Source organism: Trichechus manatus, unplaced genomic scaffold, assembly GCF_000243295.1.
Source record: "Trichechus manatus latirostris isolate Lorelei unplaced genomic scaffold, TriManLat1.0 scaffold00128, whole genome shotgun sequence".
Classification (NCBI taxonomy): Eukaryota; Metazoa; Chordata; class Mammalia; order Sirenia; family Trichechidae; genus Trichechus; species Trichechus manatus.
In genome coordinates, this window is record NW_004444064.1 from 1,579,476 (window position 1) to 1,592,921 (window position 13,446).

The 13,446-nt window shown below is 63.5% G+C and overlaps 1 protein-coding gene across 1 annotated transcript in view; it reads left to right on the forward strand.

Moving 5' to 3' along the window:
• Nucleotides 1-10,552, forward strand: part of OBSCN (obscurin, cytoskeletal calmodulin and titin-interacting RhoGEF) — a 172,404-nt gene extending 161,852 nt beyond the window's left edge. The window contains 15 exon segments of the mRNA XM_012557952.1: nucleotides 639-791; nucleotides 893-938; nucleotides 1,401-1,478; nucleotides 1,829-4,271; nucleotides 4,938-5,006; nucleotides 5,710-5,820; nucleotides 5,943-6,110; nucleotides 7,639-7,761; nucleotides 7,883-8,053; nucleotides 8,560-8,644; nucleotides 8,943-9,182; nucleotides 9,433-9,656; nucleotides 9,891-9,966; nucleotides 10,134-10,283; nucleotides 10,375-10,552. Coding sequence (XP_012413406.1) covers nucleotides 639-791; nucleotides 893-938; nucleotides 1,401-1,478; nucleotides 1,829-4,271; nucleotides 4,938-5,006; nucleotides 5,710-5,820; nucleotides 5,943-6,110; nucleotides 7,639-7,761; nucleotides 7,883-8,053; nucleotides 8,560-8,644; nucleotides 8,943-9,182; nucleotides 9,433-9,656; nucleotides 9,891-9,966; nucleotides 10,134-10,283; nucleotides 10,375-10,552 — 4,315 coding nt within the window.
• Nucleotides 10,553-13,446: the final 2,894 nt, after the last annotated feature.

Sequence of the window (13,446 nt, forward strand, 5' to 3'; positions counted from 1 at the left end):
TAACAGTCACTGCCGTCCTGAGGTGATTTGTCCAGGGGTCAGTCGTAACAGTCACTGCCGTCCTGAGGTGATTTGTCCAGGGGTCACTCGTAACAATCATTGCTGTCCTGAGGAACTCTGGTGGTGTAGACTGGGTCTGGATCCCCACCCCAGGCTGAGCCCTGATTCCCCACCCCAAGCTGAGCTTGATCCCTACCCTAGGCTGAGCCCTGATCCCCACTCCAGGCTGAGCCCTGATCCCCACGCCAGGCTGAGCCATGATCCCCACCCCAGGCTGAGCCCTGATTCCCCACCCCAAGCTGAGCTTGATCCCCACTCCAGGCTGAGCCCTGATCCCCACCCCAGGCTGAGCCCTGATCCCCACTCCAGGCTGAGCCCTGATCCCCACCCCAGGCTGAGCCCTGATCCCTGTTTTAAGCTGAATTTGGATCTCTCTGGGCAAATCTGAGACACTTGCTGGTATTCTCAGGGGTTAGATGAGAGTGAAGCTAAAAGCTCATCCCAAGTCAGGACTGAGGCCCCTGATCCCCCAACAGCTCTGCCTGAGAGACGCCGCACTCCCTGGCTTAGCAGTCTTTCCCCGTAAACCCAGGAATTCAGATCACCTCTGAGGGACAGACTCCCTATCTGCCTTTCAGCCTGACCTGCTCATCACCGTTTGCGGGTGAGAGTGACCGTGCCACTCTGCTGAACGTTCGGGAGGGGCGAGTGTCCTGGAGCAGCCCCATGGCCGCCCACCTCAGTGAGGACGCCAAGGACTTTATCAAGGCCGCCCTGCAGAGGGCCCCGGAGTGAGTGCCCTGTCCTCCCACCGCCCAGGTGTCCTGCTCAGCCCTGCCCTGGGCCTGGCTGACCCCACCCTGGTCTGACCCCCTGCCTGCCTCTCACCCAGGGCCCGGCCCAGCGCCTCCCAGTGCCTCACCCACCCGTGGTTCCTGGTGAGTAGACTGAGCTTGCCAGGCCTGGCGGACAGGCTTGCTCATCACCCCCATAGAGCAAGGAGGGAAACCAAGGTCACAAGAGGCCGGGGCCCTCCTGGTGCGCATTAGCCACCGAACTTTGGCTGGTGCCCAGGGGACCTGCCTCCAGTGGATTGGGGGCTGCTGGGACCCTCAGATGGGACAGCATGCCTGGATCAGGGAGGCAGGCTCAGGGTTCTCCCTGGGTCCACCTCCAGGACTAACTTGGAATCCCTCATCAGGGAAGGCCATGGAACCTCCATGGCCACTAACTGGCCTCATCCACCTGCATGTCATTCCAGGCCTGGGGCTGATCCGCTGCCCCAGCCCCAGTGGGGCTTCCGTCCCGGGCGGGGCCCTGACCAGGGCTGTCAGACGGTGCCCACAGCCAGGCACCAGGCCGCCACCCCCCAATGCAGCCCCTCTCTCCCTTGCCTGCAGACATCTTTGCCTGCAGAAAAGGCCCATTTCATCAACACCAAGCAACTCAAGTTCCTGCTGGCCCGCAGCCGCTGGCAGGTGGGTGGTCCCTGCCACCCTCCATGCCGAAGAGGGGCTGCGGGGGAGGGGGCTGTGAGGCTCCTAGGGGACACCCAGGCCCGAGGCCACTGTGGTCCAGCAGGACCCCTCGGGGCCACTTCCTGACTGCTGGGCTGGGGTATGCCCGGCGCTGGCCAGGAGCATTAGTTGGCTGTCCTTCCTTTGGGTCTTGCCACTCAGGGAGGAGGAAGGGACGGTGGCGGGTGGCATCTGCACACGTCACAGTCACAGAGGGGCCAGAACAACAGAGGCTGGGTGGAGGGAGCCGAGCACTCTGCCCCGGCCCAGGTGGAGCCCTGAGCTCTGACACCCCTCCCACTGCCCCCCAGCGCTCCCTGATGTGCTACAAGTCCATCCTGGTGATGCGCTCCATCCCGGAGCTGCTCCAGGGCCCAGCCGACAGCCCGTCCCTCGGGGTCTCCCGGCACCTGCTCCAGGACGCCAGCGGCTCCTCCAGTAGCTCTTCCTCAGACAATGAGATTGCCCCGTATGCCCGGGCCAAGTCGCTGCCACCCTCCCCTGTGACCCACTCCCCACTCCTGCACCCCAGGGGCTTCCTGCGGCCCTCCGCCAGCCTGCCAGAGGAGGCCGAGGTCTGCCTGCCCCCCCAAGCCCCCTCTCTACCGGCGGCGTCGCCTGTGCTCCCGGAGGGCCCAGAGGTGACTGCTGGGGTCCAGGGTGCAGGGCCACCGGCTGTCCCAGGCTGTGTGCCCCGCCAGAGTGTCATCCGGAGCCTGTTCTACCAGCAGGCCGGGGAGGGCTCCGAGCAAGGGTGCCCGCCCTCCGCCGCAGGCAGCAGGAGGCATCTGGCGCGGGCCAGGCGGCACCTGCTGAAGGGCGGCTACATGGCAAGGGCGCTGCCCGGCCTGCGTGAGCCCCTGCTGGAGCACCGTGCGCTGGAGGAGGCGGCCGCCAGGGAGGAGCAGGCCGCCCTCCTGACCAAGGCGCCCTCCTTTGAGACAGCCCTGCGGCTGCCCAGCTCCACGGCCCGTGTGGCCCCCGGCCGCAGCCGCTCCCTGGACCAGGACTGGCCGCGCACCACCAGCCCCTTCCCTGAGGAGCCAGGGAAGTCGCCCGAGGAGGCGGGGAGGTCGCCCGAAGAGCCAGGAAGGTCCCCCGAGGAGCTGGGGAAGTCGCCCGAGGAGCCGGGAAAGTTGCCTGAAGAGCCGGGAAAGTCCATCGAGGAGCCACGGACGGTTCCCAAGGAGCCGGGGAGGTCCCCCGAGGAGCCGGGGAGGTCCCCCAAGGAGCCGCGGAAGGCCCCCAAGGAGCCACGGAAGGCCCCCAAGGAGCCAGGGAGGTCCCCCAAGGAGCCGGGGAGGTCCCCCAAGGACTGCTTTGAGGGGCAGTGTCCTCACCCGGCGCCCTGGGGGCTCGGGGCCATCTCAGAGGACAGCTCTGCACAGGGCCCAAGCCCCTCTCTGCTCGGGGAGCCCACGGCCACTCTGCACACTGGGGCCTGGACCCTGGGTGCCGGCTCCCCTGGCCAGGCAGCCACAGGCATGGCCCCAGGCTCTGAGGGGTCCCTGCAGGGGTCGAGACTGTTTCCACCCACAGACGGCGACACAGCTCCAGGGGTCTCCCAGGATAGCTCTCGGAAGCCGCCCACCCCTTCTCGTCACCGTGACTGGGGTTCTACCCCCCAGGAGGGCTGCGGCCCCCCTGCAGCTGCTGCACCACAACTTCCAGGCCCCATCCCTCCAAGGTCTCACACACACGGCTCCCTGGGGCTAAGACGCCCCCCGCTCTCTGGGGAGCCCCGGGCCTCCCCCTCCCCAGCCCAAGCAAGCCCCCTGCCAGGCTCTAAGCGGGGGCCAGAGCCCAGCCCCTCCTGTTCTGTAGGGCAGGCCCTCCAGGAGGACCTGTCCCCCGAGAAGGCCGTGCCGCCCTCCCCAGAGGACATGGAGCCTGCAGCCTCTCTGGATGATGACGACTTGTCCCAGGAGACCGCTCAGCAGCGCCCTCAGGAGCAGGCGACCACTCGGAAGTTCTCCTTGGAGTGCCATGGGGGCTACGCGGGGGTGGCAGGCTATGGGACCTTCGCCTTTGGTGGGGATGCGGGAGGCATGCTGGGGCAGGGCCCCCTGTGGGCCAAGATGGCCTGGGCCCAGGGGTCTCAGTCCTGGGATGAGCAGGAAGAAGCAGTAGCCGAGAGTCCACTGCTTTTGGCTGGCGCGGCCCCTGTGCCTGAGGGGAGAGGGCCTTCCCCCAGGGACTACCTGGAGCTTACCTCCTGGGAAGACTCTGGCCAGGGGTCTCAGGTCTCCCTGGTGCGGATCAAGGACCTCTCGGGCGACGCAGAGGCAGCCGACACCCTGTCCCTGGACATCTCCGAGGTAGAGCCGGCCTACCTCAATCTCTCCGACCTATATGACATCAAGTACCTCCCGTTTGAGTTCATGATCTTCAGGAAGGTCCCCAAGCCGTCTGTGGAGCAGGAGCCGCCCTCCCCACCGGATGAAGCCCACGAGGGGCTGGCAGAGCTCCCGGAAGCGGCGTGGCCCTGGCCGGGCGAGCTGGGCCCTCCTGCCAGCCTGGCTCCGTGCCCTCGGGCTGGCTTGCAGATCACGGAGGAGGAACCAGAGGACATGGAGGCCCTGCTGGGGGAGGCCGGCCAGGGCGGGAGGCGGAAGGCATCACCCTCCTCAAGAGGCTTCTTGCAGCTCTCCGGGGGCCGCCTGCCGCTGGAGGAGCCTCAGGAGCACAGCCTGCGCGAGAGGGTGAAGGCCTCGGTGGCTCACATCTCCCGGATCCTGACGGGCAGGGCGGAAGGTGACTCCCCCCAACTTGCCCGGGCACGTCTCATGTCCTCAGTTCTGCACCCCTGGGGTCCCCGTGACCTCTCACGCCTCTGATAGCAGCTCAGGATCCCACCCAGGACCATCAGGAAGTCCCCTGTGGGCTCACTCCCCGAGGCGTCTGGGTGCGCGTCCTGGCCTCGGAACCCTTTTTCCCTGTGCTTCTGAGACGCAGCCCCGGGGTGTAACAGCACGGCGGGAGGCCTAGAGACCCAAGCAGGGATTATACTGCTGGAGAGGAAAATTCAGAAACAACGCCAGCCACCTTCGGCTAGAGCCCTCCAGGGGGTCTCCATGCAGCCCCCACTACCCATCCTCCCACAGCCCCCATGGCGCCAAGCTGCACGCCTCCTGTTCATCCCAGAGATGGCCCCGGCCCAGGATGGGCCTTGGCACCCAGGCGTGGACGGGGAAGGGGGCAGCAGCAACAGACTCAGCTCCAGTTTTCAACACTGCCCTGGGATCTTGGGCTTTTGCTTGTTGCATGGAGAACGGAGGCGTGGAGGGCAGGGCCGTGGGGCGGGCAGGTTTGCCTGTCCCTGCAGCTCCTGGCAGCGTGGTGTGAGGCAGCTGGTACTGCCCAGAGGAGCCATGGCCTCGTGGGCTGTGACCTCCATGGGCCCCCTCTTTCTTCCTGCAGATCCAGAGAAGGAGGGCTCCAGGAAGAAGCTGGGCCTGGCTTCCTTCCGGCTGAAGAGCAAGGACCGAGGTGAGTGCCCCGACCCAGGACCTCCGTTTTCCCACAGTTTCAAGAGGACCCGGTTGTGGCGGGTAGGGGGCAAACACAGTGGCTTCCAACCTCAGTGGCACCCACATCAGTTGGATAAGCTTACAACTCCGGACTAGACCCCAAACGAGTGGCTCCAGCCATGAGGGCCTCAGGTGCCACAGCGTAGAGGGCTGGAGCGGTCAGGGAGGGCTCCCTGGAGGAGGCGGAGGTGTTGAGAGATGAAACCTGGTTGGACAAGAGTGTGGTGGAAGATGAACTCAGAGAGGGTGAGGCAGTCAGGGAGGGCTCCCTGGAGGAGGCAGAGATATTAAGAGACGAATCCTGGACAAGAGTGTGGTGGAGGACAAGCCGAGAGGAGGTGGGGCAGTCAGGGAGGGCTCCCTGGAGGAGGCGGAGGTGTTGAGAGATGAATGCTGGATGGACAAGAGTGTGGTGGAGGACGAGCAGAGAGGGAATGGGGGCAGTCAGGGAGGGCTCCCGGGAGGAGGCGGAGGTGTTGAGAGATGAATCCTAGACAAGAGTGTGGTGGAGGACAAGCTGGGAGGGGCAGGGTCCCCGCAGGTCCTGTTCTCCAGGGTGTCCTTCCCACTGCAGGGTCCAGCCGCACCCTGGCCTGGCACTGGGGGACACTGCGCCTTGGGAGGGCGCCTCCTGAACTGCTGTCCTCACTCCCCCTTTTCAGCCCCATCATTCCTAAAGGAGCTCTCAGACGAGACAGTGGTCCTGGGCCAGCCCGTGACGCTCGCCTGCCAGGTGTCAGCCCAGCCCGCCGCGCAAGCCACCTGGAGTAAAGGTGACAGCTCTCGGGAGGGGGGCAAGTCACAGGCGGCACATGGGCCCAGCAGGATGGCAGGTGGCTGGATGCGTGGTGGGGGGCGGCCACCCACATGCAGGCCCTGATTTGTTCTTTGACAGATGGCGCGCTCCTGGAGGGCAGCAGCCGACTTCTCATCTCCTCCACGCTCAAGCACTTCCAGCTCCTGACCATCCTGGCGGTGACCGCCGAGGACCTGGGCGTGTACACCTGCAGCGTCAGCAATGCACTGGGCACGGCGACCACCACGGCGGTGCTCCGGAGGGCAGGTGGGTGCCACGCGGGCCCTACTGGTGGGGACAGGGGGACAGACAAGCCACTGCCTCCTCCCTGAGGACTCGGCCTGGGCCCGGGCCATCATCTCGCTCTGGGAGCCTCTTAAGGTGGCTCTCATGGCGAGTGGGACCTGGGAAACCGTGGTCCCCATTGCAGTGACCCCAGGCATCCCCCAGTTCTGACAGGGCCAGGGCACCGCACAGTGACTGTCGCGGCCTGGGGATGACTCTGGGACGTGGGCCCTCTCCCTGACCCAGAGCCCCACCCACCCTCACACTGCATATGTGACATAAAGCCATTTATGAGAACCCCTCCCAGCAGAGAGGGAGACGAAGAAAATGTCAAGCCGAGAAAATGTGCACTGGGAGTGAGAGACGTAGCCGGGTGGGGAGAATCGGGGACGAGCAGGACGTTTTCACAGTGGCTGCACTGAGCTCTTGGTGTGGCCCTGAACTCGTCTGTGGCTACAGCTCAGAAGAGAGGAGAGAGAGAGACACAGGGAGAGACGTAGAACGGAGAAGGGGAGAGACAGACAGGAGAGAGATGGAGCGACTCCACGGAAAGCACTGGCAGCAGAGCCCGTCGGTTCATACCGTTGTCTGAGAGAAAGCGCACCGTCTGTGGAAGGGAGTGGAGCTCTTCCATGCGCCTTCTCAGCCACATCCCTCCAGCAAGTGCAGAGAAGGCTGTTGCGTGCTTTGCCCCTCTATCAAAGTTGAGGTCGTGATCCCAAAACAGTTCCTGGGAAGTATTTCTGGGGAGCCAGGACAGGGCTGCGGGCCCAGCTCTCAGCCGCCTGGCCCAGCCCTAGAGGAGGACAGCGGCCTTGGCAGGCCTTCTAGTGCCCTGTCTGCAGGACCAGGCCAGGTCCTCCACCCTGCCCAGCACCCTGTCTGCAGGACCAGGGCTGGGCCCTCCACCCTGCCCAGTACCCTGTCTGCAGGACGGGGCCGAGCCCCCGACTCCGCCCAGTACCCTGTCTGCAGGACGGGACCGGGCCCCCCCACCCCACCCAGTACCCCATCCACAGGACCTGGCTGGGGCCCCACCCTGCCCGGTACCCCATCCGCGGGACCGGGCCCCACACCCTGCCCGGTACCCCGTCTGTGGGACCAGGCTGGACCCCCGACCCTGCCTGGTACCCCATCTGCAGGACCGGGCCAGGCTCTCCACCCGGGCTGGTACCCTGTCTGTGGGACTGGCCTGGGCCCTCCACCCTAACAGAGGATCACTGCCAAGGGGGTTCCTGCACAGATCCTCTGGAGCCCCCAGACAGGACACAGCCCTGAACCAAACCTTGGAGACACTAGGCCCTCCAGCCAGTCCACACTGCAGCAGGGCCCCCCAGATGACCAGCATCAGGGGAACGTGGGCTAGGGAGCCTGGGCAGCCACCAAGGGTGGGTGTCGGGAGGGACGGGGGGCCCAGCAGCGGAGGCATGACATGCAGGGGTATGATAGCTGCCCCAGGCCCCCATGTGGAGCCATTCCGGCCTCAGAGCTGCTTCCCCCCACCCCACAGAGCTCCCCTCGTCCTCCCCACGCCCTGACATTGGGGAGGTGTATGCAGGCGGGGTGCTGCTGGTCTGGAAGCCCGTGGAGACGTGCAGCCCCGTGACCTACATTGTGCAGTGCTGCCTGGAAGGTATCTGCTGGGCCAGCTGTGGGGGGGGCCTCCAGGGTTCCAGAGGGGGTGGTCATGGAGGCACCCAGCTTGCTGTGTGCCAGCGGGCGGCCTCTCCCTCCCTCCCTCCCACGCGGGGCAGGTGGGAGCTGGAACACTCTGGCCTCCGACATCTTTGACTGCTGCTACATAATCAGCCAGCTGCCGCGGGCGGGCGCGTACACCTTCCGGACGGCCTGCGTCAGCAAGGCGGGCATGGGCCCCTACAGCAGCCCCTCGGAGCAGGTCCTTCTCGGAGGGCCCAGCCACGCGGGTGAGGCTCCTGGTGGGTCTCCTCACAGCCCCTGTCTTCGCCCTCGGCAGAAAGCCCCTACTGGCCTTGTTTGGGCAGCACGTTCTGGGGCTTCTCACTGCCCAGACCCTTTCTTCCACACCCTGCTCCCAGGAGCCGCTGAGCTCATCCCGAGGTGCACGCTGAGCCCGGGGAGTGCCGAGGCCTCGGGCTGTCTGGGCTCTGCGCTGTGATTACTAATGTCTGCTGTGGGTCCAGGAAGTGTGGCCGGCATGCATGTTGTCTGTGGTCCCAGCTGAGCGGGGCTGCCCCCACTCCTGGAGTGTACCTGGCAGCTTCACCGCCTTCACACACCCCCTCCTGGTTTTCTGCCTGACATGCCCCCCATGGCCTGAGGAATGAGGGGTCCGAGTGTCCCCTCAATGAGTTCCGGGAGGAGTGATGGGGAGGAGAATAGGTAGGGGAGCAGGGGCTGACTGGGGTGTGCCCCCCTGGGCCTCCCAGTCACCCCACTCCTCTTTCCACAGTCTCTGAGGAGGAGAGCGGTCACACACTGCCAGCCCAGCCCCTCTCAAGCACACAGACCTTCGCCTTTCAGACACACATCCGGAGGTGCCGAAGCTGCGGGCAGGCGGGCAGGGACAATGCTGCGCTGGCCCCTCAGGCACCCACCCCAACCTCAGCCTTCCTCTCCACCGCTCACATCTGGTTGACAGCATCTCCCAAACGCATCTCCTCCCTGCCCACAGATCCCACCCCTGGAAGGTTCTGCTGCTTCCCTCCTGAGTGCTCTCCCCGGGGCCCGGGGCCCGACGTTTGCCCCCGCTGTCTGTGTGGGAAGGGGCAGAGGGCTGCTGGGAGCTCAAGGGGAGGGGCCTTACCAGCCTGGCCCATGCTTCCCCTTGCCCAGGGGCCGCTTCAGCGTGGTGCGGCAATGCCTGGAGAAGGGCAGCGGACGCCTGCTGGCAGCCAAGATCGTCCCGTACCTGGCGGAGGACAAGACAGCCGTGCTAGGCGAGTATGAGGCCCTCAAGGGCCTGCGCCACCCGCACCTGGTCCAGCTGCACGGTGCCTACCTCAGCCCGCGGCACCTGGTGCTCATCCTGGAGCTGTGTTCCGGACCGGAGCTGCTTCCCTGCCTGGCAGAGAGGTGAGGGAGGCAGCTGCAGCCGCAGGCACGGGCTGTCCGGAAACCAGGCTCTCAGGCGGGAGGGCGTGTGAGACCCGCCGCCCTCTCCCTGCGGCCCGACACAGAAGAGCCAGGCTGCTCTCCACTCAAGGCCCCGGGGGCTGGGCAGTCTCCAGGGTCCTTGCCCCGGGTGCGCCCCCACATCGCCCTCTGCCCCTCCCCATTCGGCAGCCCGCCCGGAAGCTGCCTGAGCCGCCCCTCCCTCCCCCAGAGCCTCCTACTCGGAATCAGAGGTGAAGGACTACCTGTGGCAGACGCTGAGCGCCGCGCAGTACCTGCACTCCCAGCGCATCCTGCACCTAGACCTCAGGTCCGAGAACCTGATTGTCACCGAGTACAACCTGCTTAAGGTCCTCGACTTCGGCAACGCCCAGAGCCTCAGCCGGGAGAAGGTCCTGCCATCGGAGAAGTTCAAGGATTACATGGAGACCATGGGTGAGAGGGTGGGGAAGCAGACGTCCGAGGCCCGACCTGGGAGGGAGGGGGCGGAGCCTGGAGGAAGACCCGCGCGCCCCGCCCACCTGCTGGCTCCCTGCGCCGGCCGTCCTCCCTTTTGTGCTCAGCTCTCCCCTGCTTGTCCTGTGTGCCCTGCCCTCACGACCCTCACCTGTGCCCACCCGCCTACACCCTGCCTCTCCCCTGTGTCCATTCACTGGTGCCTCTCCTCAGCTCCAGAGCTCCTGGAGGGTCAGGGTGCAGTCCCGCAGACCGATGTGTGGGCCATCGGAGTGACGGCCTTCATCATGTGAGTTCGCGCACCTGCGTGTGGGGACGTGCTGAAGGGGAGAGGCAGGCCTGGGATCCATCCGAGGGTGACCTCTGGACTGCCTGGCCCCCCCACACCCCGGGATCCATCCGAAGGTGGCCTCAGAGTCCCCGGGCCACCCTGTCACTCCTACCCCCCCCCCGCAGGCTGAGCGCGGACTACCCCGTGAGCAGCGAGGGGGCACGTGACGTGCAGAAAGCCCTGCGCAAGGGGCTCATCCGGCTGAGCCGCTGCTACGCGGGGCTGTCGGGGGGCGCCGTGGCCTTCCTCCGGAGCACGCTGTGCGCCAACCCCTGGTAAGCGAGCGTCCCGCGCCCGCCCCGCCGCCCTGCTCGCGCTCTGGGCGGAGGCGGCTGACTGCCCTGCTCCGGTTCGTTGGTGCTCCAGGGCCCGGCCCTGCGCCTCCAGCTGCCTGCGCTGCCCGTGGCTGACCGAGGAGGGGCCGGCCAACTCCAGGCCCACGGCCGTGACCTTCCCCACGGCGCGCCTGCGCGCCTTCGTGCAAGAGCGCGAGAAGAGGCGGGCGCTGCTGTACAAGAAGCACAACCTGGCGCAGGTCCGCTGAGCGCCTGCGGAACGGCGGGGCGGGGGGCGCCTCTCTAATGGGGCTGTACATATGCATGGCACACCAATAAAAAGTGGAACCCGTGAGATGTCTTCCATTTTATTGTCTTGTTCGGGGAGGAGGACTGGGGCCGTCACCCGCACCGCAGGTGTCCGTGGGCATGTCTGTACCTGTGCCTCCTTCAGCGGTGCGCTGAGATGGCGTCTTGCTCATAAGCGTACATGTGTTTCCTCTTAACTGCTATGTGTTCGTTTGATTTCATCGGACGAACCTACAGCTTTTTAGCTTGCCTTTCCCCATGGATGAGCATTTAGCTCGTTTCCAGAATTTCTCTGTTGTAAACAGCGTGCCAATAAAATCCTTGTACCCAGCTTGCCAAGCAGGTGGCGGGAGCTCGTGGCAATGTGGGTAACTCTTTCCCTAGTGGGAAAGAGTATTTTACCAGCAACTCCCATCGGAATTGGAGCCCTGGTTGCACAGTGGTTAAGAGCTATGGCTGGTAACCAAACGGTCAGCAGTTCGAATCCAGCAGCCGCTCCTTGGAAACCGTGTGGGGCGGTTCTGCTCTGTCCTATAGGGTCACTATGGGTCAGAATCGAGTCGATGGCAATGGGTTTTCCATTAGAATTGCTGGGGGGGGGGGGCATGATACGAAGCCTACGAACTTTTAAGATTCTCTCCACAGTGCCCTCCCCCGCTTACTGCCTGCACTCTCAACGCCACCCCACTGCCCTTGCCCCGGCTTACGTCTGTCTGTTTCTTTACAGTCGGTGCCAGGTCGCTCAGTAGTGTCTAGGTTGTGCGTCCTCCCTCACTGGATGCACTGGGCCACCAAGTACATGCGTCTTAGCCTTGACACATCCTGCCATGTGTTCATTGTTGCCTTAATAACAAAGGAGGAGGGGCGGGAGGACCGGGAGGGGCGGGAGGACTAGGAGGAGCGGGAGGAGCAGGGGGCGTGGGAGAAGTGGGAGGAGGGGAGGGACGGGAGGACCGAGAGGGGCGGGAGGACTAGGAGGAGCCGGAGGGGGAAGGCTGGCAGCAGAAGGGGAGCAGTGCTGACATTGGGGAGCAGTGCTGACATTTGGAAGCTGGCCTGGCACTCACAGCTGGGCTGTTCTTCTTCCGTTGGACATCGTCTCTGACAAGGTCACTCTGAGACCATGATAGTGTGAGGCACAATAAGGCCGATTTATAATTTTGTCGAAGCACTAAAGCAGGTGACTGCTGCTCCTTGACCGATGGCAGCTTTGTCCTCGTCCTCCTCTGTCCTCCTTCTAGATAAGATTCATTCAGATGTCCAGTCACAGAATTACAGTGCTGACAGTATCCAATCTCAATTTCCTTGGATTCTCCCACAGGTCACCCAATTAAAGCGCACATAGGTCCTTTCTAACACCTTCTTACTGAGCGGCCCCACCATTCCCATGGTGTGCCTGCCTCCTCCCTGGATGTACCAAGTTATCAACTCGACCTGTTCAACTGCAGCTGTGTTCCTGGGGGGGTCTTTGGCTGGAGGGCAGGAGCAGCAGTTTCTGCTCCCACCCTCTGGTCTGGCCCAGTATGACAGATGGAAGGACCACATGTGTGCTGAAGGAGCCAGCATGCCTCTCCTTCCAGCTCTCTAGACCAGCGTTTTCGCATACTGGACAGGTCCCCTTAAATATTTATTGAACCCAGGATACCTCAACCTAACAATTAAACATCTCCAAAACGGATCTGGACCCCTCTGCCTCCACTGCCTTGATCTCCTGCTTTCCAGTCTCAGTCAAAGGCATCACCAATCCATCAGTCACTAGTGTGACCCACTTCATCATCAGCATCATGCTCTACATGGCTCGCCATACCCTCTGATTGGCTGGCCTGGATGAGACGGGACACGAAGACTGCGCTCTCTGCAGGAAGGTTGGGTTCTTGGGTGGGAGAGAGGCATCTTCACCAGCTCGTCCCCCCACCCTTATCCCACTGAGTGGGCATCAGAAACGGGCCACCTCGCTGGCCCAGTTCCTTCTAGGCCAGCGAGAGGCTGAGTCAGAGTCGGGGTGAGAAGCTCAGGCACCAAGTCTTTCTGTCTAAACCAAGCCCCCTCCTTCCTTTCCCCTTGTTCTGAGGCGCCAAACAAACTAGCACATTTAATCAGCCAAGTGAAATCAGCTCAAGGGGATGTCCTTCTTAGGGTGCTCCCTTGCCCCCCGCCCCAGCTGTGGCCCAACTGTGGTAACAGAGAAGGAGGAAGCAACCCGTTGACCTCAGAACCACGTTCCCAGAAGTGATCCGAGACCACCGCCATAACTTGCAAATCTGTTCCCGACATTTCATCATAAAATTATTTTCAAACATACAGAAAAAATGAAAGAAGCTTACAGTGAATACTGGGTACCCAAAATTCACATATTGCTCCCCCTGGTGTCTCACACACTAACTACTCCTCTGCCCACCCATCCATCCATCTTATTTTGGATGCACTCCAAAGTTTTGCAGACATTAGTCCACTTCACCCGTAAACACGTCCGTATGCACCTTATTAACCTCGTTCAATGTTTGTTTGTGGCTCTGTTGCAAAGAAAATCTTCTGTGGAGTGCCAAGTCTAGACCTGGTAAGTGGAGTGGAGGAGCGAGAGCATGGCAGGGCGCCGCACATGGGGCAACCAGCCTGTCCCTGTTTAAAACCTGAAGCCCCCTCAGTCGTGGGCAAACCGGGACAGCCGGTAATCCCAGCCTCATGCCCATGCAAGCCTCTGCAGCACCTGGGCTGGGGCCCTGGGTAGCTCTGAGGGCAGAGTTTGAAAACACTAGCCTGGCCTCCATGCTCAGCTCCCTGGCCTGGCATCTGTCAAGGCCCTGCAGAACATGGCTGCAGCAGCCCTTTCTAGTTCTGAGGCCAAAGGAAACTA